Source organism: Siphateles boraxobius, unplaced genomic scaffold (genome assembly GCF_051911475.1).
Source record: "Siphateles boraxobius isolate OS27281-9 unplaced genomic scaffold, OSU_SipBor_1 41, whole genome shotgun sequence".
Taxonomy (NCBI): Eukaryota; Metazoa; Chordata; class Actinopteri; order Cypriniformes; family Leuciscidae; genus Siphateles; species Siphateles boraxobius.
In genome coordinates this window covers 3,696,833-3,712,854 of record NW_027509042.1, presented here as the reverse complement: position 1 = coordinate 3,712,854, position 16,022 = coordinate 3,696,833, and the positions used below count along the sequence as shown (strand labels likewise).

Genomic DNA, 16,022 nt, shown 5'->3' with positions numbered 1-16,022 from the left:
TGAAATGTATTAGTACCATGAACTATGTAAAATTGTAATCATGACCAAGGTGGCATAATATAATTGTCTCTGGACTGATGGAATTGACTGGACTGGACTGGTCTCTTAGAATATTTATCCTTTAAATGTTAACTTGGCAACACACCAGTTGAGAACTACCAGTTTACTCATTATTTCCACTGAGTGTGAGGTTCAGCAGCTTTTCCATTAGCATGTTGTATAAAACGGTGTAAACTGGGTCTGGGTCAAAATTTTGTCTTAGGAATTTTTAAAAACTCATTCAAACCCTTTTTCATTTCTCTTCTGGTTTTGCGTCACATGTGCCTAACAGTATGCAAAATGATTACCATGACATGACCCATACTGAACAAAAATATTTTTAATTTTGTTTTCTAAATCTCTCAAATAAAAATTATTACAAACATTATACCCTTGCTCCAGATGAACCTATATGTATTTAATGTAGTCTGGGTCTTTTTTTTTTTATCTTGCATAGTTTTGTTCATTTGACGATCAAGCAATCTGTATAACTTTTACCAAATAACAGTTGAATTTGCTACAAAATATGCAGTTCGATTAAATGCATTACATATATTGGAAGTGTTTCTCATCCCGTTTAAACAATTGGAAAGCCTGTCTATTTTACCATCCTAACTATGTACGATTATATGGCCAGTTGCGTGTTATTATTTAAAATAAACTCTTCGTGACCTTATCAGAACAGATCTGCTGCCCATTTTTTGGGTTGGAGCACACCAGTTATAAACCGCTGCGTTACACATTATTTCTGCAGTTCAGCAGTAATCTAGTTGTTTAATGGTTAACCTTATGAAAATGTCTTGCAGATTTATACTCATAATCACCATTTTATCAGAGAAGCAGCATAAATTAAACAGAGTGTGAAACAGAGGATGTGCAAATCCAAGGCTCATCCTAAGTTTTCCCTCAGCACGACTCCTGCTTTAAATAGCTTGGCTTGCGGTTTAAGAACAGGCCTGTGTATCAATCAACAGAAGCGCGCACATGCACAATTCAACACCCGGTCTGCAAAAATAGATCATCACGCTGAGTGCTGGCACGTTGTACAAAAAAATGCCATGGCAGTGGAGAAGAGCAAGCATTTGTAGCCGTTTCATCAGGATCTGTAGATGTCTTGGAGCAGTTTTAGTGTTTGATGAGGTCATGGGTGCATCTAAAACAAGAGACACAGTCAGGTGCGATGTCAGTGATTTTTGCATGGTTGCACAGTTGGACAGAAGTTTTTTTGGTTGGTCATAACGTGGCCACCTGTTATTCCACTGGGGAAATTCCATTAGCATGTTTAGGGTCATGGTGATCACCCTGTGCATGTCACACCGCCCATCTCAGAGGACACTTCCTCTTCTCATTCATATAAAAGACTGGTGACCACCAGTAGAGCCCAAACGGATTATATACCCTGAGATTTGAACCTCGACAGCTTACCACACCAGTGAAACACAAGAAGAAGAACCATGAGTACAGCTGCCGTTCAACCAAACCAGCCTTTAAACAGAGCCGTCAGAAAGATCAAGGTGGCGTCAGCGGTGAACAGCCTTGCCAAAAGCTGGCAAAGCTGGGCGAATAAACACACAGACCAGCAAGACACGATCCCAACCGGCTGGATGCCTGACACTATCATTGAGGAAGAGAAAGAAAAGCAGAAGGAGAAGAGTGAGATGAAACTGTTGGTCACTCCTCGTGTGGTATCGGTGAATAGCGAAGACGGTGCAGATGACCAGATCAAGACTGTATCCGTGACTAAAGCCATCACACCAAAATGTAACGAATACGGAAAAGACCAAGTGAGCATCATCAAGGACAAGATCAACACCAATCAGCTAACCTCAGAGGACACCAAAAACTTCCTTGGCAACGAATCTCCCACCAGGAGACGTTACTGTGGTTGGAAAGCTGGAACCTTTGCGAAGGCACTCGCACAGAAAGAGGAAAAGACAATGGGATCCCGAAGTAGCAGTTTAGATGCAGAGGACAGTGGTCTTGGGGAGGAAGCGTCTCTGAGCGACACCAGTGATCAGAATGAGAACGAACCAAAGAAACATGTCACCAGGCACAAGGTAGGTTTATCTGTATGAATCAAGCTATGATTTTATGTGGTATGTTTTGGCAGTTAGAGGCAAATAACCACTAACCCCATCCACAATTTTAGCTTTTGTACAAATAACATTACTACTTCTGATTCACGTATTGAAATGTTTGATATTTTTATACAGGGAATAAACCGGAACTAAATAAGATACTGCTGATGATAATTAATTACAGAAACAAACAGGGATATAATTAGAAACCAAGGAAACCTAAACTAAACAGAGCAGGGAAACAGGAACTAAAGGAAACAGAACAAAATATCAAAATAAGAGTCCATAATCGTAACACTACCGTATTTTCTGGAAAATAAGTCGCAGCTCACTATATGTTGCACTGGTTCAATATTGCTTTTTTGAGAGAAGAAACACAGATAAATCGCATCGTTGTATTAGTCACTATGTATTACTACAATCTAAAAAAAAACTGTGTAGTTTTTTTTACTCCATTGGAATAATACCAAAAAGGGTTTTGGCACTTGCTGTGTGAACACACACACACACAAAAAAAAGGTTAAATGGTCCTGAAATAATAGTCACATGACAGCATTGGAAATTAATGGGAGAAGAATTTAATTTATTGGAAACGTTTTGGACTGCACCCAAAGTCTTACTGTCTTACTCCAGTCTTACTGAAAGCTAATTTTTTTTAGATATTTTCCTCAAATTTTTAAGCACAGCTTGTTTAGATTTATGACTCTGATTTTATCACAGTTTTAGAGTAAAACGTGTTTTGGAATATATATATATATATATATATATCACATAAAAATGCATTTTTCATAACAAAGTTGAAAACGTTTTAAAAACTTTTTTCACTTCAGCAATAATCTGCCAAGTGCCGTCTTTATAAAGAGACCAAACATAATTGCTCCAAAGCATTAGAGATTTATGACTGTTGGAAATTTCGTACCATAAAATCCCCTACAAATATTAAATAAAAAATAATATCGAACTAAAATATAGTACAATCAGGGTAAAGTATAAGTGTGTACTGAACCAAACTGAACAACTAGTTGTAATATTATGCTTCTCTTTTTTGGACTGCCACAAAACAGCAAAACATTACTTTGGTTATCACTTAAAAGTTTGATTTCAGTAAGACTAAAACAATCATCTTTTGTTAAATGATTTAGATTAATCTAAATGCAGTTGACACAAATTTGCAGTTTATACATGACCAAAATATTTGTATATTTTTGAATGAATCTTTAAATTGTCAGATTTTAAAAAGATGTGAATCACTGCAGAAGTGAACAGACTATTCATTCAAGGCTTTAATAAAAAAATAAAATTAAGTTAACTCAGCATTATTTTAAACTATAGATTTACCCTGTGAATAATAGTCACAGTCTATATATACTGTAGTTTCAGCACAATGTTCCATCATAAACTCAGATATGTTTTGCTGCAATGGAATATATGTAAATAAAAACAGTGATGGATCATTTACGTCTGACCTTCAAAAAGCAGCATGCTCACCCTCAACCTGATGAGTGAGATCCATCACAGCTGTGTCACCGTGGTATTTGATTCACCATCTTGCGTTTCACAAGACGCATTTGCACCGGTTCAAACGGTGCCCTTGTGAATTAAGGGGCCCTTGGAGATATCATGGCAAATATTTAGCAGTAATGCTCAGGCATGTCACACAGTAGTGTTATGTGACTGTCTGGTGACAAGCCAGGTGTCTACACCTCAAACAAGACCTGAATAATATATTATTGTCAACAGATGCGTTTTACAGGCAACAAGAAATCAGTATACACTAGGGGTGGGCGATCTTCCCAAAATTTCATATCACGATCTTATGTCAAACAATCACGATCTGAATCGCGATCTTTCCAATTTTAAGATGTACTATCTAGAATATCCATACTGGAACAATCCTATGGAATATTTAAAACACAGTATTGCATTAAGAAATCAGTTGTCAAAATAGTTAATAAACCCAGAGTTAAACTTTAAAATACTGCATAGTCTTCACTGTATGAATGAGGTATACATTGATTCTTATTAAACCTACTAAAGTTATACAGTGAAGAGCAGTGTGATTTTGTCTTTTGTTTAACATTATTGACCCAGACAGCAGGAGGTATGTGTATTAGACTTTAAGACCAAATGCATGGATCTAATATAATGACACACATCCGATTTCTTTCCCAACTCTTTATTCACTTGAGACATAACCGACTGTCTTTATGTAAATATTCGCCAAGACGGACATTTGTGTACATTATCGTTTAGGCGCTCACCTGAAACCCCAAGTATACTTTGCTCGTCCGTGTTGCGCTCCGTCTTGCAGAAACATTACTGATCTTATTGTGCACATTAAAGGTGCAATGTGTAAAAACTTTGAGTATCTATTAACAGAAATGCAATATGGCATCCATAACTATGTGTTCAGCGGTGTATAAAAAACTTACTTAATAAACCGCAATGTTTTTATTACCTTAGAAAGTGGCATTTATATCTACATAGGCGCGGGAATCCCCTTCTATGAAGGTCGACATATTGTGACAGGCGCGCGCGCTGTTACAATCACGTTATTTTTGCCGCACGCACCTTTGGGCTCATGCGGACGCGTCCAGTATAAACAAGGCTTTAACGCTTTAATCAGCTCAGCCACAGTAACAGCTCATATTAGCCAGCTAAACTTTTACTACCCTGTTAGAAAAAATATATAGTTGCATAGTTTCATGTGGTTCTTCTCCCTCGCTGTATTATGGGTTTGCTATGTGGGGAGAAATGTACTGGTTACGTTCGTGAGACAATAATTACTATTATTATATTACGTATTAAGACCCTTGATCCTCACCTGACTATGGCTTTGTAAAATTTATCCATGATGTGGTTTATAATGGACTGTGGTACAGAAACTTGGTTTACTCTGGCTATTCTCTGCCGTCTCAGACGACGATGTTTGTCCCGTTTTAGCCACCGTAGCTTCTTCGAAAGGGAGGGGTGAGCGGTGGGCTGAGCCCTTAGTGTAAACTCGCAACCGAACTGCTAGATGTCACTAAAAGTCACACACTGCACCTTTGCTATAACAAAAAAAAAATTGTCGTAGGAATTCTGCTTTGAATTAATAATTTGAAATAATCTCTGCGTTCGTTCACAAAACATTTTCGTTCCCATGAGAAACTAACTCAATTACAACACATTTCTCAGGGGAACGCAAAACATTTGTGATAGAATGCAAAAGTATTGACACAGAATTTTCCCTTCCATCTCGTCTTTATTTCCATAACCATGTCCCTTGAGGGGCTCCGTAAAAACCTAATGCAAATTAGTAAAGATTATTAAAGAGCTTAATTTAATTTTCAGTATTGACTTTTATTATCCAAATTCATCCTTTTTTTTTGCAGCACCTCTCTTTTTTGTATTTAGTACTTCAAAACATACCATTGACTATGTGTTTCTCAATAACACTGTCATTTCTGGTTCTTTCAGATTAAAATATCCACGATGAATGACCTGAAGAGCAGATGGCAGCAGTTCGCTACAGAACACATTGAGGGTCAGAAGCTCAACCCTTTCAGTGAAGAGTTTGACTTTGAGCATGCCATGGCCATTCGACTCCACAAGGGCGACACAGGATATGGCCGTCCCAAAGAGGGATCCAAGACAGCCCAGCGTGCCGATCGAGCCCAGAAACACATCCATCGTGAGATGGATGAGATGTGCTTTATCATTCGCGACATGGGCCAAAGCAATGAGGAGGGACTTCTCTGCATCTCATTCGGCCGCCTGTTTGACCGATACGTTAAAATCTCTGATAAAGTTGTTGGTATTTTGTTGCGCTGTCGCAAACACAAAATGGTGGACTTTGAGGGCGAGATGCTCTGGAAGGGCCAGGATGATGATGTTATGATCACGTTACTGGTTTAATGTTCTGGAAAGTTGGGGAGTAACTAACTTATAGTAACTTATTTTTATTCCAGTAGTGTGACAGTAGCTCAATTATTTTCAAAATACTATAGCTTTTCCACTAAAAACAAGTAATGGTGTAGCATGTCAAAATTTACATTGCTTTTTTTATGCATTGCAAAAGCTGCGCATATTCAAACAAAGATTGTTTTGATGCTATTTTCTTTGTTTGCACCAGATAAAAACTACTTTCAAAAGGATAGCTTGAGTGTAGTTGAACTACTTTAAGAAGCTATCTAGTTTCAAATTAGCCTCTCTTACACTATTTATACTTTTATTTAGTCGGATGAAATAGCAGAACCTTGAGAACGTTCCAGAAATCTGATGAACTCTCTGAGATGAACCGGTGCTCTTTTGGTGCATGAGGCGTCAGGGTTTAGTGTTAGTGGTGAGACGGTGAACAGTGTCTCCTCACGCATCCAACATCAGGCATCCTCTGAACGCTCACACCAGCCTTGATGTCCACGTCCAGACATGTTTTGGAAATAATCTCATGTTTCAGACAAATCGAGAGCAGAGTTAGTTTTTATGTTTTTGCACAATTATTAATTCCCTGTTTTGTTCATTTCCGTCTATTTTCAGACATTTGCTGTTGTTTTATTGTCCACTGTTTGTCACTCATATTGATAACCTCTTTCAAAATGAAAGCATGATTGTCTTCTTACAGAAGGATTCGTTATAAATATTTGATTATGCAGTATAGAATTTTTTTTTTGATGTGGAATTATTCTTCTGTCAGTTAAGGATGAAATAAAACCACAGAAAAACATTGACCTTATGAGAAGATGTCTATTTTTTCATTATTTGTAGGTTTGAATTGGCTGAAATATATGTTTGTGTTAACTTCATGCTTCAAATAACTTGGAATATATATATATATATATATATATATATATAATTGTAAAAAATAATGTTAATATATTATGCTATATTAATGAATAAATAATATATTAATAAACAAGATTAATATATATATATAGTATATATATATATATATATTACATGTCTTATTAATACATAGGATTTATAATGTTTATTATAATTATTATATAATATTAACAATAATAAAGGTTATTATTTTTAATATAAAAATGTGAAAAAAATATTTTAGGTTTTGGGGTGAGATTTGAGTTAGTCTTTTGTAATTTCAGTTATCTAAATCTAATGAGGACATGCAGTAGATTGTGTGTGTATGTGTGTGTGTTTCAGATATTCCTCAAGTTATGGGGACAAAATGCCCCAGAATGATGGCAATAATTGAAAATCTTTTCCTTGTGGGGACATGTGTGTGTGGGATGTGTATAAATGAACCCTTTGTATAATTACATCAAACAGTGACGAGATCATTCATCTCGTCCCTTTGTTAGTGACAAATAGTGGCTAAACACACACACACACACACACACACACACACACACACACACACACACACACACACACACACACACACACACACACACACACAATAATGAAACAGACGTATCCCCTAAATACCAACATCCAGCTCAATTCCCAAATCAAGAGTGCTTGATCTAACTTTTAAAAAGCCATTTCGTCTCCTGATAAAGACTTGAGTGACACAGACAGACCGGGTAACTATAACACTCAAACAGTCATAAATATCTGATTCTCTCTGACGTGCTCCATGAGCTCATCTTTATCTGTCAGTTGTCAAAGGTTATCAGATGTTTTCAGAGTGAGTGTTAGTTCTTCAGCTCAGGAGTCATCACACACACACACACGCATGTTTTGTAAATCAGAGTGAGCTATTTATTCTTTATAACCATTTGAAACAGAGTAACAATACACTAAATTGTGCATTAATTAACAGTGACATTATTACGAATTCAAATTCATTATTTTACATATAATAAATAATAATAAGGAATAAACAAGTATCTCCACAAAGAAAAATATCACAGCATTCAATTTAGGAATATGTCGATTATTTTGCCACATCAACTTCAAGTATATTTGATATGGTAAATCGTTAATTAGTAACAAAAATATGTGGTGAAAAATGCGATGACGAAAGGCCATGACTATTTACCAGATTAAAATAAAATGAATTACGAAAAGAAAGAGAAAAGACAGAAAATTAGAGTTGCAATACACATAAAAACAGAATGACATTCTTGCATGCTCGTTTCTCCGCCGTACAATTGAATTGTGTTAAGACCTCTGGTTTACAAGTTAAGGCTTTACAGAAAGTATTCCTATTAATTCAACATGTGGAATGGAGATAATTCATTTTCATACTCTATAAATCACATTCTTTTAACCATCTGGAGTGTATTTGCAGTTTAAAAGCTATTATGTAAATATTTCCAATCCAGTTTACAGTATCAGCATGACCATCATGCTGATAGAAACAGGAGAATTATGTTGCTTAGCTAAGGTATTACAGCCTAAAAAACTGAAATGTCAATATTGACATTCTTTGATTATTAACTGTTGTTTTGCCCACTAAATCCAAGTTGTCTATTTACAATAAACAGACCAATAAAATGAAACAAGTAGTTATTTGCTATATTAAATCGATGCATATCAATATATATGGTAGCCTATGGTTTTATATTAAAAGTACACTATGTAACTTTTTTGTTGTTTAAAATTAACAAAATGTATATCATGAGTCAATACATCATGAATGCGTCTTCCAAAAAAAAACATGTTTTTGTCTTACCTAGATTCATTATGGTAAGCCTATTTATGTTTTAGACCTATAGCACAGCCAAAACAATGTTCTTCCACAAAATGCTTGCAGTTTTGTTTTTTAACCACTAGAGGCCCAAAAGTTACACAGTGTACCTGTAATATAGTGCTAATCACTACATTGCTCAATTTTGATGCTTTTCCAAAATATTCATTTCTTTTAGCCCATCATCAACCTTATCTTTGAAATACACATTTTTTTGGCACTAAATTCTTGAGGATCTCAGGCATTCAGCGCTTCGTCTAAAATTGAGCATTTTCTATATTGCTACATGGACGCAGAAGTTTCTAATGTAATGCAGAGAAAATCTGGCTTTACTCCCTGTAACAAACAAAGTGAGCAAAAATGTATTTAGTTATTGCTTTTTAAGACAATGAACATTTAATTCTTTAAAAAGAACGTGGCAGTGCTTTTATATGGCCTTAACAACATGATTATGTTGAGGGTGTTTGAGGTATGTTTTTCAGCGGTAATTGAAATAATCACTCCCGAGATTCTCAGAGAGGAATAAATCTTTTCAAAAAATCCTTTTGTCTAGTGGTAAATCGTGTATTTTCTTCACAAAAAGTCCTATTTTTATGCTGGACATAAAAACTCTTCTCTATGCAGAATGCTTTTTTATTACCTTTAGTTTTCTGTGCTAGCATGTAGGCCTATAAATGTTTTGCTTTTCATCATTTCAGGACATATGAAAAGAAATTGTATCAGTATTATTTATTAATAAAGATGTCACACAGTATTTCTCTGTGCAGTGTAACAGTATTTGTTTGATCATTCGCTGCTACACGTTTGCTCGACTGCCAGCGATAAACACTCTATAATCCAATTCCATGCAAGATTGTGGCAAACTAAGATGCCTTTCATGCGTACGCTACTATCTAATGCTACAGCCTTATCATTGCTACTAAAGATTCTGCATCCTGAAGTCACAAATAATATAATAATATAAAGAAGAAAATGGCTTATGCCAAACTAGCGATTGCTTGTAAGAAAGACATTTAAGATTATAAAGTGCAAAAATAAATGATCTTTTTATAATTTATTATAGACTGTTAAACATCAATCGAACAGCGGTGCGTTTCCCGAAATCATCGTTAGCCAATTATGGTTGCAAGTTGTTACCAGCATAATTCAACGAGTCGGTGTTTCCCGAAAACACAGTTCCAACGAACATTCGCAAACAGCATTAAAGCAACAGGTCTCGATCTGTGGTTAGAAGCAGAGTTTCCTGCTTGCATGACGTGGACTTAATAAATCCTTGTCTTGAGCAAAATAAGCAAGCTGACATTCAGTACAATCTGTATCTTTTATTTAGAATATATACAAATGTCATTTACGTCTTTTAGTTTGTCAAGAGTTTTAAAGCACCGTTTTTGAAGAATGCACATGTGCGTACATGCCCTAGTACGTAAGAAGAAGCCTATGATTGAAGCTGGAAATAAAGCAAAATAACTGAGAAAGAAGAGAATTAGTCCTCAGATGCCATGTCTTTAATTCATAGCAAAACATCTAGCATTCATTTGATCTCAAACAGATTCAATAAAAGAAGTTATTACTCTACCACGTGCATGACATCATTTACCAGTTCAATGACAAATTTGCGACAATACGGTTTCGGGAAACAGTCTTGACTAGCTAGTTATGTCTTTGTACGGGAAACGCGCCCCAGACCGATTCATTTGACAGAAATTTGGCAATTTTTTTTGTCCGATTGGCCGATTTACAGAAGCGGTCATTCCCCATAAGTGTAAGTTTTAAAAATCACAACTTTGTTGTAAATTTTCTTTTTCAAATATTTGTAATTTTGTGTACATGTCATATATGTGCATATCATGTCTGCTTTCTATCACCCTGCTCTCTAGATATCAGCCATTAAAAACCTCTTGGCCGCTACTGCATTTATAACTGAAAGTATATAATTGACTGACATTTATTCCATAAGCACTCTATAATCCTATGTTACTTAAGTGTCTTGCACCCATACTATTAGGCCTAGTGTGGAAAAATGTACAGTGACATCAAATATTCCTCAACTGGAATATGTCACTGTTACCTCTGGAAAATATTGTGGACAATTAGCATCCGTCTTTTTAAATTTGTGTCTGCCTAGATTATTGATTCACAAAGCATCTAGTCACTGAATATAGACACATATAACCACAAATAAAGCCACTTGCTGGCAACATTGGCACTGTTCAGTAATGAGAAAGACGAAACAGAAGAGACACGAACAGATCATGAAGCAAAAACGACCCTTTTCAAACTACACATATTGGATCTTTTTAAGACATGTATCTATTCCTGTATTGTTAATTACGCAAGATAATGAATGCAAACCCGCACTTTTTTACCGATACATTCTTCTTTCTATTGGATGTCATATTGCACAAACCCATCCGTTTCATCTGATAGGAATCAATCCATTGCAGAACCCACAAACATCGGCCTGTTTTCTGGAAATCAATTCAAAATTGAGGACATTTCCTCTGAAAGACATACGGACCATCACAAGCTAATGTGTTGAAAGCTAAAATAAAGCCCAGACGTTTGCTCTGCATTCTTTGACCGTCCTGAAGTCTTTTTCTCAGAGGCTGAAAAGAGCATTTCCTCTGTGGTGGATTCTGGAATATTCCAGAAAGGCTATTAGTTCTGAAGAAATTCTAGAACATTCCAGAGGGTTCCAGTGCCGCAGTCATGCACAACCAGCACTTTTAGGACAGGGGCTGTGAGAGCCCTTCCAGAGAAAAATAAATCTAGTTGAGTTGTTGGTTTTAGGAGCGTTCGCAGCACGGGCCCACTGTGCTCTCCAGAGAGAGCTGTGAGGAGTGTCGGATCAGCGGCGCCATTGTGGGATCCACCATAGAAGAGGTGGGGAAAAGCTTGTACCAGCCAATCACCATGTTTGTCAAATCCAGCTCCTCCAATAGGATGCGTGCCACGCCCATGAAGCATTTGCGATCCATCCGGCCGTAGTTTCCCCAAACAATGACCTGTTCACAAGAGATGGAAGTATTATTTATCATATGGAACAATCAAAAGTACTTTTGACTATAATATTGTTAATTTAACATTTATATATTTAAATATAATATATAATTTCATAATTCTCGATTTTTAATTAAACATAATTCACAATGATTTTTTGTTAGTTCCATTAATCTGGGTAAATCTCACAATTTGAAATGTGTATAATCTTTGTAATTCATAAATTAGAAATTTATATAATCCTCATAATTAATAATTCTCAATTTTAAATCTATCAAAGTGTGTTAGTTTCCTTAATCTTATGTCCAGAAATACATGTCCAGGTCAACCCAGAATTAAAAGTAATTATATTTTGCATAAAGAAAATAAAGCATATTTTGGGAGCATTACGTTTTTAAAAATAAAAATTGCTTCATTGTCGTGAAAATAATTAAATAATCGCAAAAGTTCCTTAAAGTAGTCTACATTTTCTTTAAGCAAAACAAGATTTCTTAGTTCTTTCTTTAGATGTTTGTGGTGCAATATAATGCAGGCCTGTTTTTAATAGGTTTTGTGTGATTCATTCATCTTCAATAGCACAAAACTGAATAACTGAATTCCCAAATATGATAATGAATGTGTGAACATTTTTAAAGAATATTCTAAAAAAAAGGGAAGCAAGTGCATGGCCTACATCAATCTGAAAGTTCCCTTAGATTCATCACATAATAACAGAGGACGCCATACATCAGTGAATAAACACATGCAAATGATGTTTTTCCCGCCGCACGATATTCCTGATCATCCTGGAGTCTGTTCTAAACTTTAGTGTTTGCTGTGACAGGCTTTCATAAATGTTGTCCTTGGAAAAATGTATAATTCGGAGAGATGTTTCCACTTTCCCCCTGTTCCTTCTCCACTGCTAAAAATAAAGCATTCACTACATTGATCATTTTTTATACATTCTCTCCATCATTTGCGAAGATACCTGGCAAAGAAAAAGCATTCACTGATGTCAATGTCACCTTCAGAGAAATTACAGCAAATTGGAAAAGACGTGGGTAAACTTGCTGTAAATTAGAGTCTATAATTGCTGCTTTCTTTGTCATTTAAATGGTGCTTGACACCCTGTTCAATGCATTAAGAAATGCCAGAATTCTAGGGTTAGTTTGCTGGTTTCATTTTGCAATTCTATAAGGTAAGTAACACTACTTCTATTGCTCTTACAAAGAGTTTGAGATTTGAACATCCCCTAACACTAAATATTACTTTTGTAAAAACCCCTATGACGAAGCATAGTATTATTGTGGTCAGTTGTGCACAAGCAACACTAATTCATTCTTCAGAAAAGGTAGAAATCTTGTTTACCTGTACAACCTTTCCCTGCGGACTCTCTGAAAAAACAAGGACTTGATTGTAAAGAGGATCTAGCGATTTCCGAACAGACTTTGTCTTCTTTTTGGCAATGCAGATGCCATTTTCAAGAAGATACACTTTAATGTAGGCCGCTGTAAAGGAGGAAGGAAACAAAAAATATAATAGTTCGAACTGCATCCTTGAAATCTGAAAGACATCGAAAATCACTTTGAAGAGCCACCAATTTAGACTCTTTTCAATTTCCCTTCTTCTTTCAACACACACACACACACACACACACACACACACACACACACACACACACTTCTGGATAATGAATGCTCAAATAAGAAGGGAACAATCACAACTTGTGCGTTTGAGAACCAATCTATAAACATTTTCAGTCAGTTTGTCCTCTGGCTAAACGAATCTAATGGTTCTATCAGACTCATCCCTCAGTACGTCAGGTTCTGTCTGATGAGGAATCACCTGGAGGGCCCTTAGATCCAGGCTTCATGATGAGTCCTCGAGCCTGAATGATCTCCACCTCCAGCTGCCCGTTCCTCTCCATCAGTCCGATCTCTACATCTCCTGCAGAACATCACACATTAAACAGAGGCAAGTGATATGTGGAGGAATACAGGTAAAGGGACTTTATTTCTTCCTTTATCAATAGCATTGTGTTGAGCTATTTAAATATTTTACTGACAATAACAAAAACAATCTTTTGCAATCTTATTTATTGATTATAAACTGATAGTTCCAGTCTTGGATGCTGATTGGTCAATACATCATTTTGTCTTAATGGCGGGTATGCAGTAAAGAACAGGTTTTCTTTTTTATTATTATTTACACTACTCCAACAAAAACGGGAATCATTATTGATTCCTATCATTTTACATCACATTTGAGAATGAAATAAGCATTGGTTAATTTTCAGTGACCATTTCTTGTAATTACATCCTGCACGATCGATATTACATTCTGTTTCCATTTTAGATTTAGCTTCTTTAATAAACTGTTGTCAGTTGTCTGTTTATTGAATAGTTTTTTCATTATAATTTCTTAGAATCATCCAGATGGAAAAGCATATTTATTTTTATGCATCCTAATTTCCAAGTATTTAATTGAATAGTTTGTTTAACAAACAACCTTTTCAACAAGAAGTTCCGACAATTGAGCATTTTTCGATTTTTGCATAAAAGAAAAGGGCACATTTTCAATGTACCTGTAGTACATTAAGAAGCGAGGTAGCATTAGTTGTCTGATGTATAAATGCACTCACCCAATGAAGTTGTAGCTAGTGTCTGTCTCCCCACAAACTGAGCCGGTCCCATCCCATCCAGAAAGTCACTAAACTGAGCATCCGATGCCAAACACATTCCACTGTAGTTCAGACTAAAGGGAAGAAAGCAGGGCAGTGTTACTGTGAACATTTGTATTTATTTTATTTAAAGGTTTATGTATACGGTTTATGTCGGCCACATATTTTGCTGGATAGAATATATACACTGCCTTATTAAAATAATGTTAAGAAGTTCAGTGCAGACATTTTTCAGTGCAATTTGTTTCTTTTTATATTCAGCTTGCACTCTCTTTAAAGTCAAAAATATCTGGCTTTCAGAATTGATCAAATTTATCTGTGTTGCTTGGGATGGCTTTGAAGATGCTAATGAAATTTTCACATTAGCCGAACATGTATGACAGACATTACGAGTTTTGCTTTATTCTGTGATGGCTGGACTGATAATGGCGTGGCTCTGTGATGGGACGGGGTCGGTGGACGGAAGCACTTCTCTTTTATGTAATGAAGATAGACAGCCTTTAAACCTGACAGTGAAGCTCTGCTCTGATAGTGAGAGTGCTCCACTGGAGCAAAGCCAACACACACACATATAATCACACTACTTTCCTGCTCATATTTGAGATGTATGTGGTCAAAAATGTTATTACTAACAGTATATGTGTAGTTTCTAGGAGATGAGCCCGATGCTCCATGTCATATTCACCCTCGTGACCCATTGAAATAGGAGGCCTGGCCTTTATCTAACAGCACGACAGTGACTGGACACTTTTTCATCAGCCTTGGTGTCCGGAAATGTTTTTCTGATTACTTTTACTCCCAAAAATTCTTCCATAAATAATTCTAAGCCTTAAAAAAAAAAAGCTCCAATACGAATAAACTGTATAAAATTTAAAGCAGAAATACAAAGGTACAGTACAAGACTAATGTGTACATGATGTATATTTAAGACTAGTTTATTCAATCATAAAATACAAGTTAAAGTATGTATTAACGGTATATACTTTGTATATATTATACTATATATATATATATATATATATATAATACTATACATATATATAAAATGGTATATATAGTAAAAGTTACAAGTATATATACACACAAAGTAAAGTATATATACTTTGACAGTATATATAATATTAATAATATTATTAATTATTCATATACTGTGAAAGAAATGGCCATGCACCTGCTTGTCTCATTTAATTTCAGCTATCTACACAAGTGAAGAAGCTCATATTTGCTTATCGTAGCTTTTTCATGTTTTTTCAGCAAACAGAAGGTAGCCGCTTATGCGTGGATGAGATTAATTAGGTCCAATTTTTAGAACAAGAGATATATTTTGAAACAGATGGTGGTGAAATAAGTGTTTTCCTTCTGGATGAAAAAAAGGTCACTTGGGCCAAAGAGGAGAAAGGGATGCTTTTGAGCCCAACGTAACCATCCTGCTCTGTACATCTCTGCTGACATCAGGTGTTTTTACATTCTGTGTGAAGATGTAATACCACATAGAAGTTGATATAGGGAAAATTCGATGTGGTTGTTGTTGTGACTTCTCACTAAAACCGAGCCATTTTGTGAGCTTAGAATTATATGGTTCTATCTCCACTTTTGGTCGAAATTGATT

General features: G+C 35.7%; 2 protein-coding genes across 4 annotated transcripts in view; one reads left to right on the top strand and one right to left on the bottom strand.

Annotated features, from left to right (window-relative positions):
- Window positions 1-1,396: 1,396 nt before the first annotated feature.
- On the top strand, window positions 1,397-6,410 carry abraa (actin binding Rho activating protein a). The gene is made up of 2 exons (XM_077197857.1): window positions 1,397-2,096; window positions 5,577-6,410. Exons 1-2 carry the CDS (start codon window positions 1,494-1,496, stop codon window positions 6,012-6,014), a joined length of 1,041 nt encoding a protein of 346 aa, XP_077053972.1. The 5' UTR covers window positions 1,397-1,493; the 3' UTR covers window positions 6,015-6,410.
- A 1,390-nt stretch (window positions 6,411-7,800) lies between these two features.
- rims4 (regulating synaptic membrane exocytosis 4) overlaps window positions 7,801-16,022 on the bottom strand; it is a 58,347-nt gene continuing 50,125 nt past the window's right edge. For 2 of the 3 annotated variants that reach the window (XM_077197855.1, XM_077197854.1), the window contains 4 exons: window positions 14,375-14,487; window positions 13,579-13,680; window positions 13,102-13,241; window positions 7,801-11,759 (listed from right to left, as the gene is read on the bottom strand). In XM_077197855.1, the coding sequence (XP_077053970.1) occupies window positions 11,541-11,759; window positions 13,102-13,241; window positions 13,579-13,680; window positions 14,375-14,487 (574 nt within the window). In that variant the 3' untranslated portion in view covers window positions 7,801-11,540. The remainder of the gene's footprint in view (window positions 11,760-13,101; window positions 13,242-13,578; window positions 13,681-14,374; window positions 14,488-16,022) is intronic. The other variant, XR_013192943.1, reaches the window with a different exon arrangement.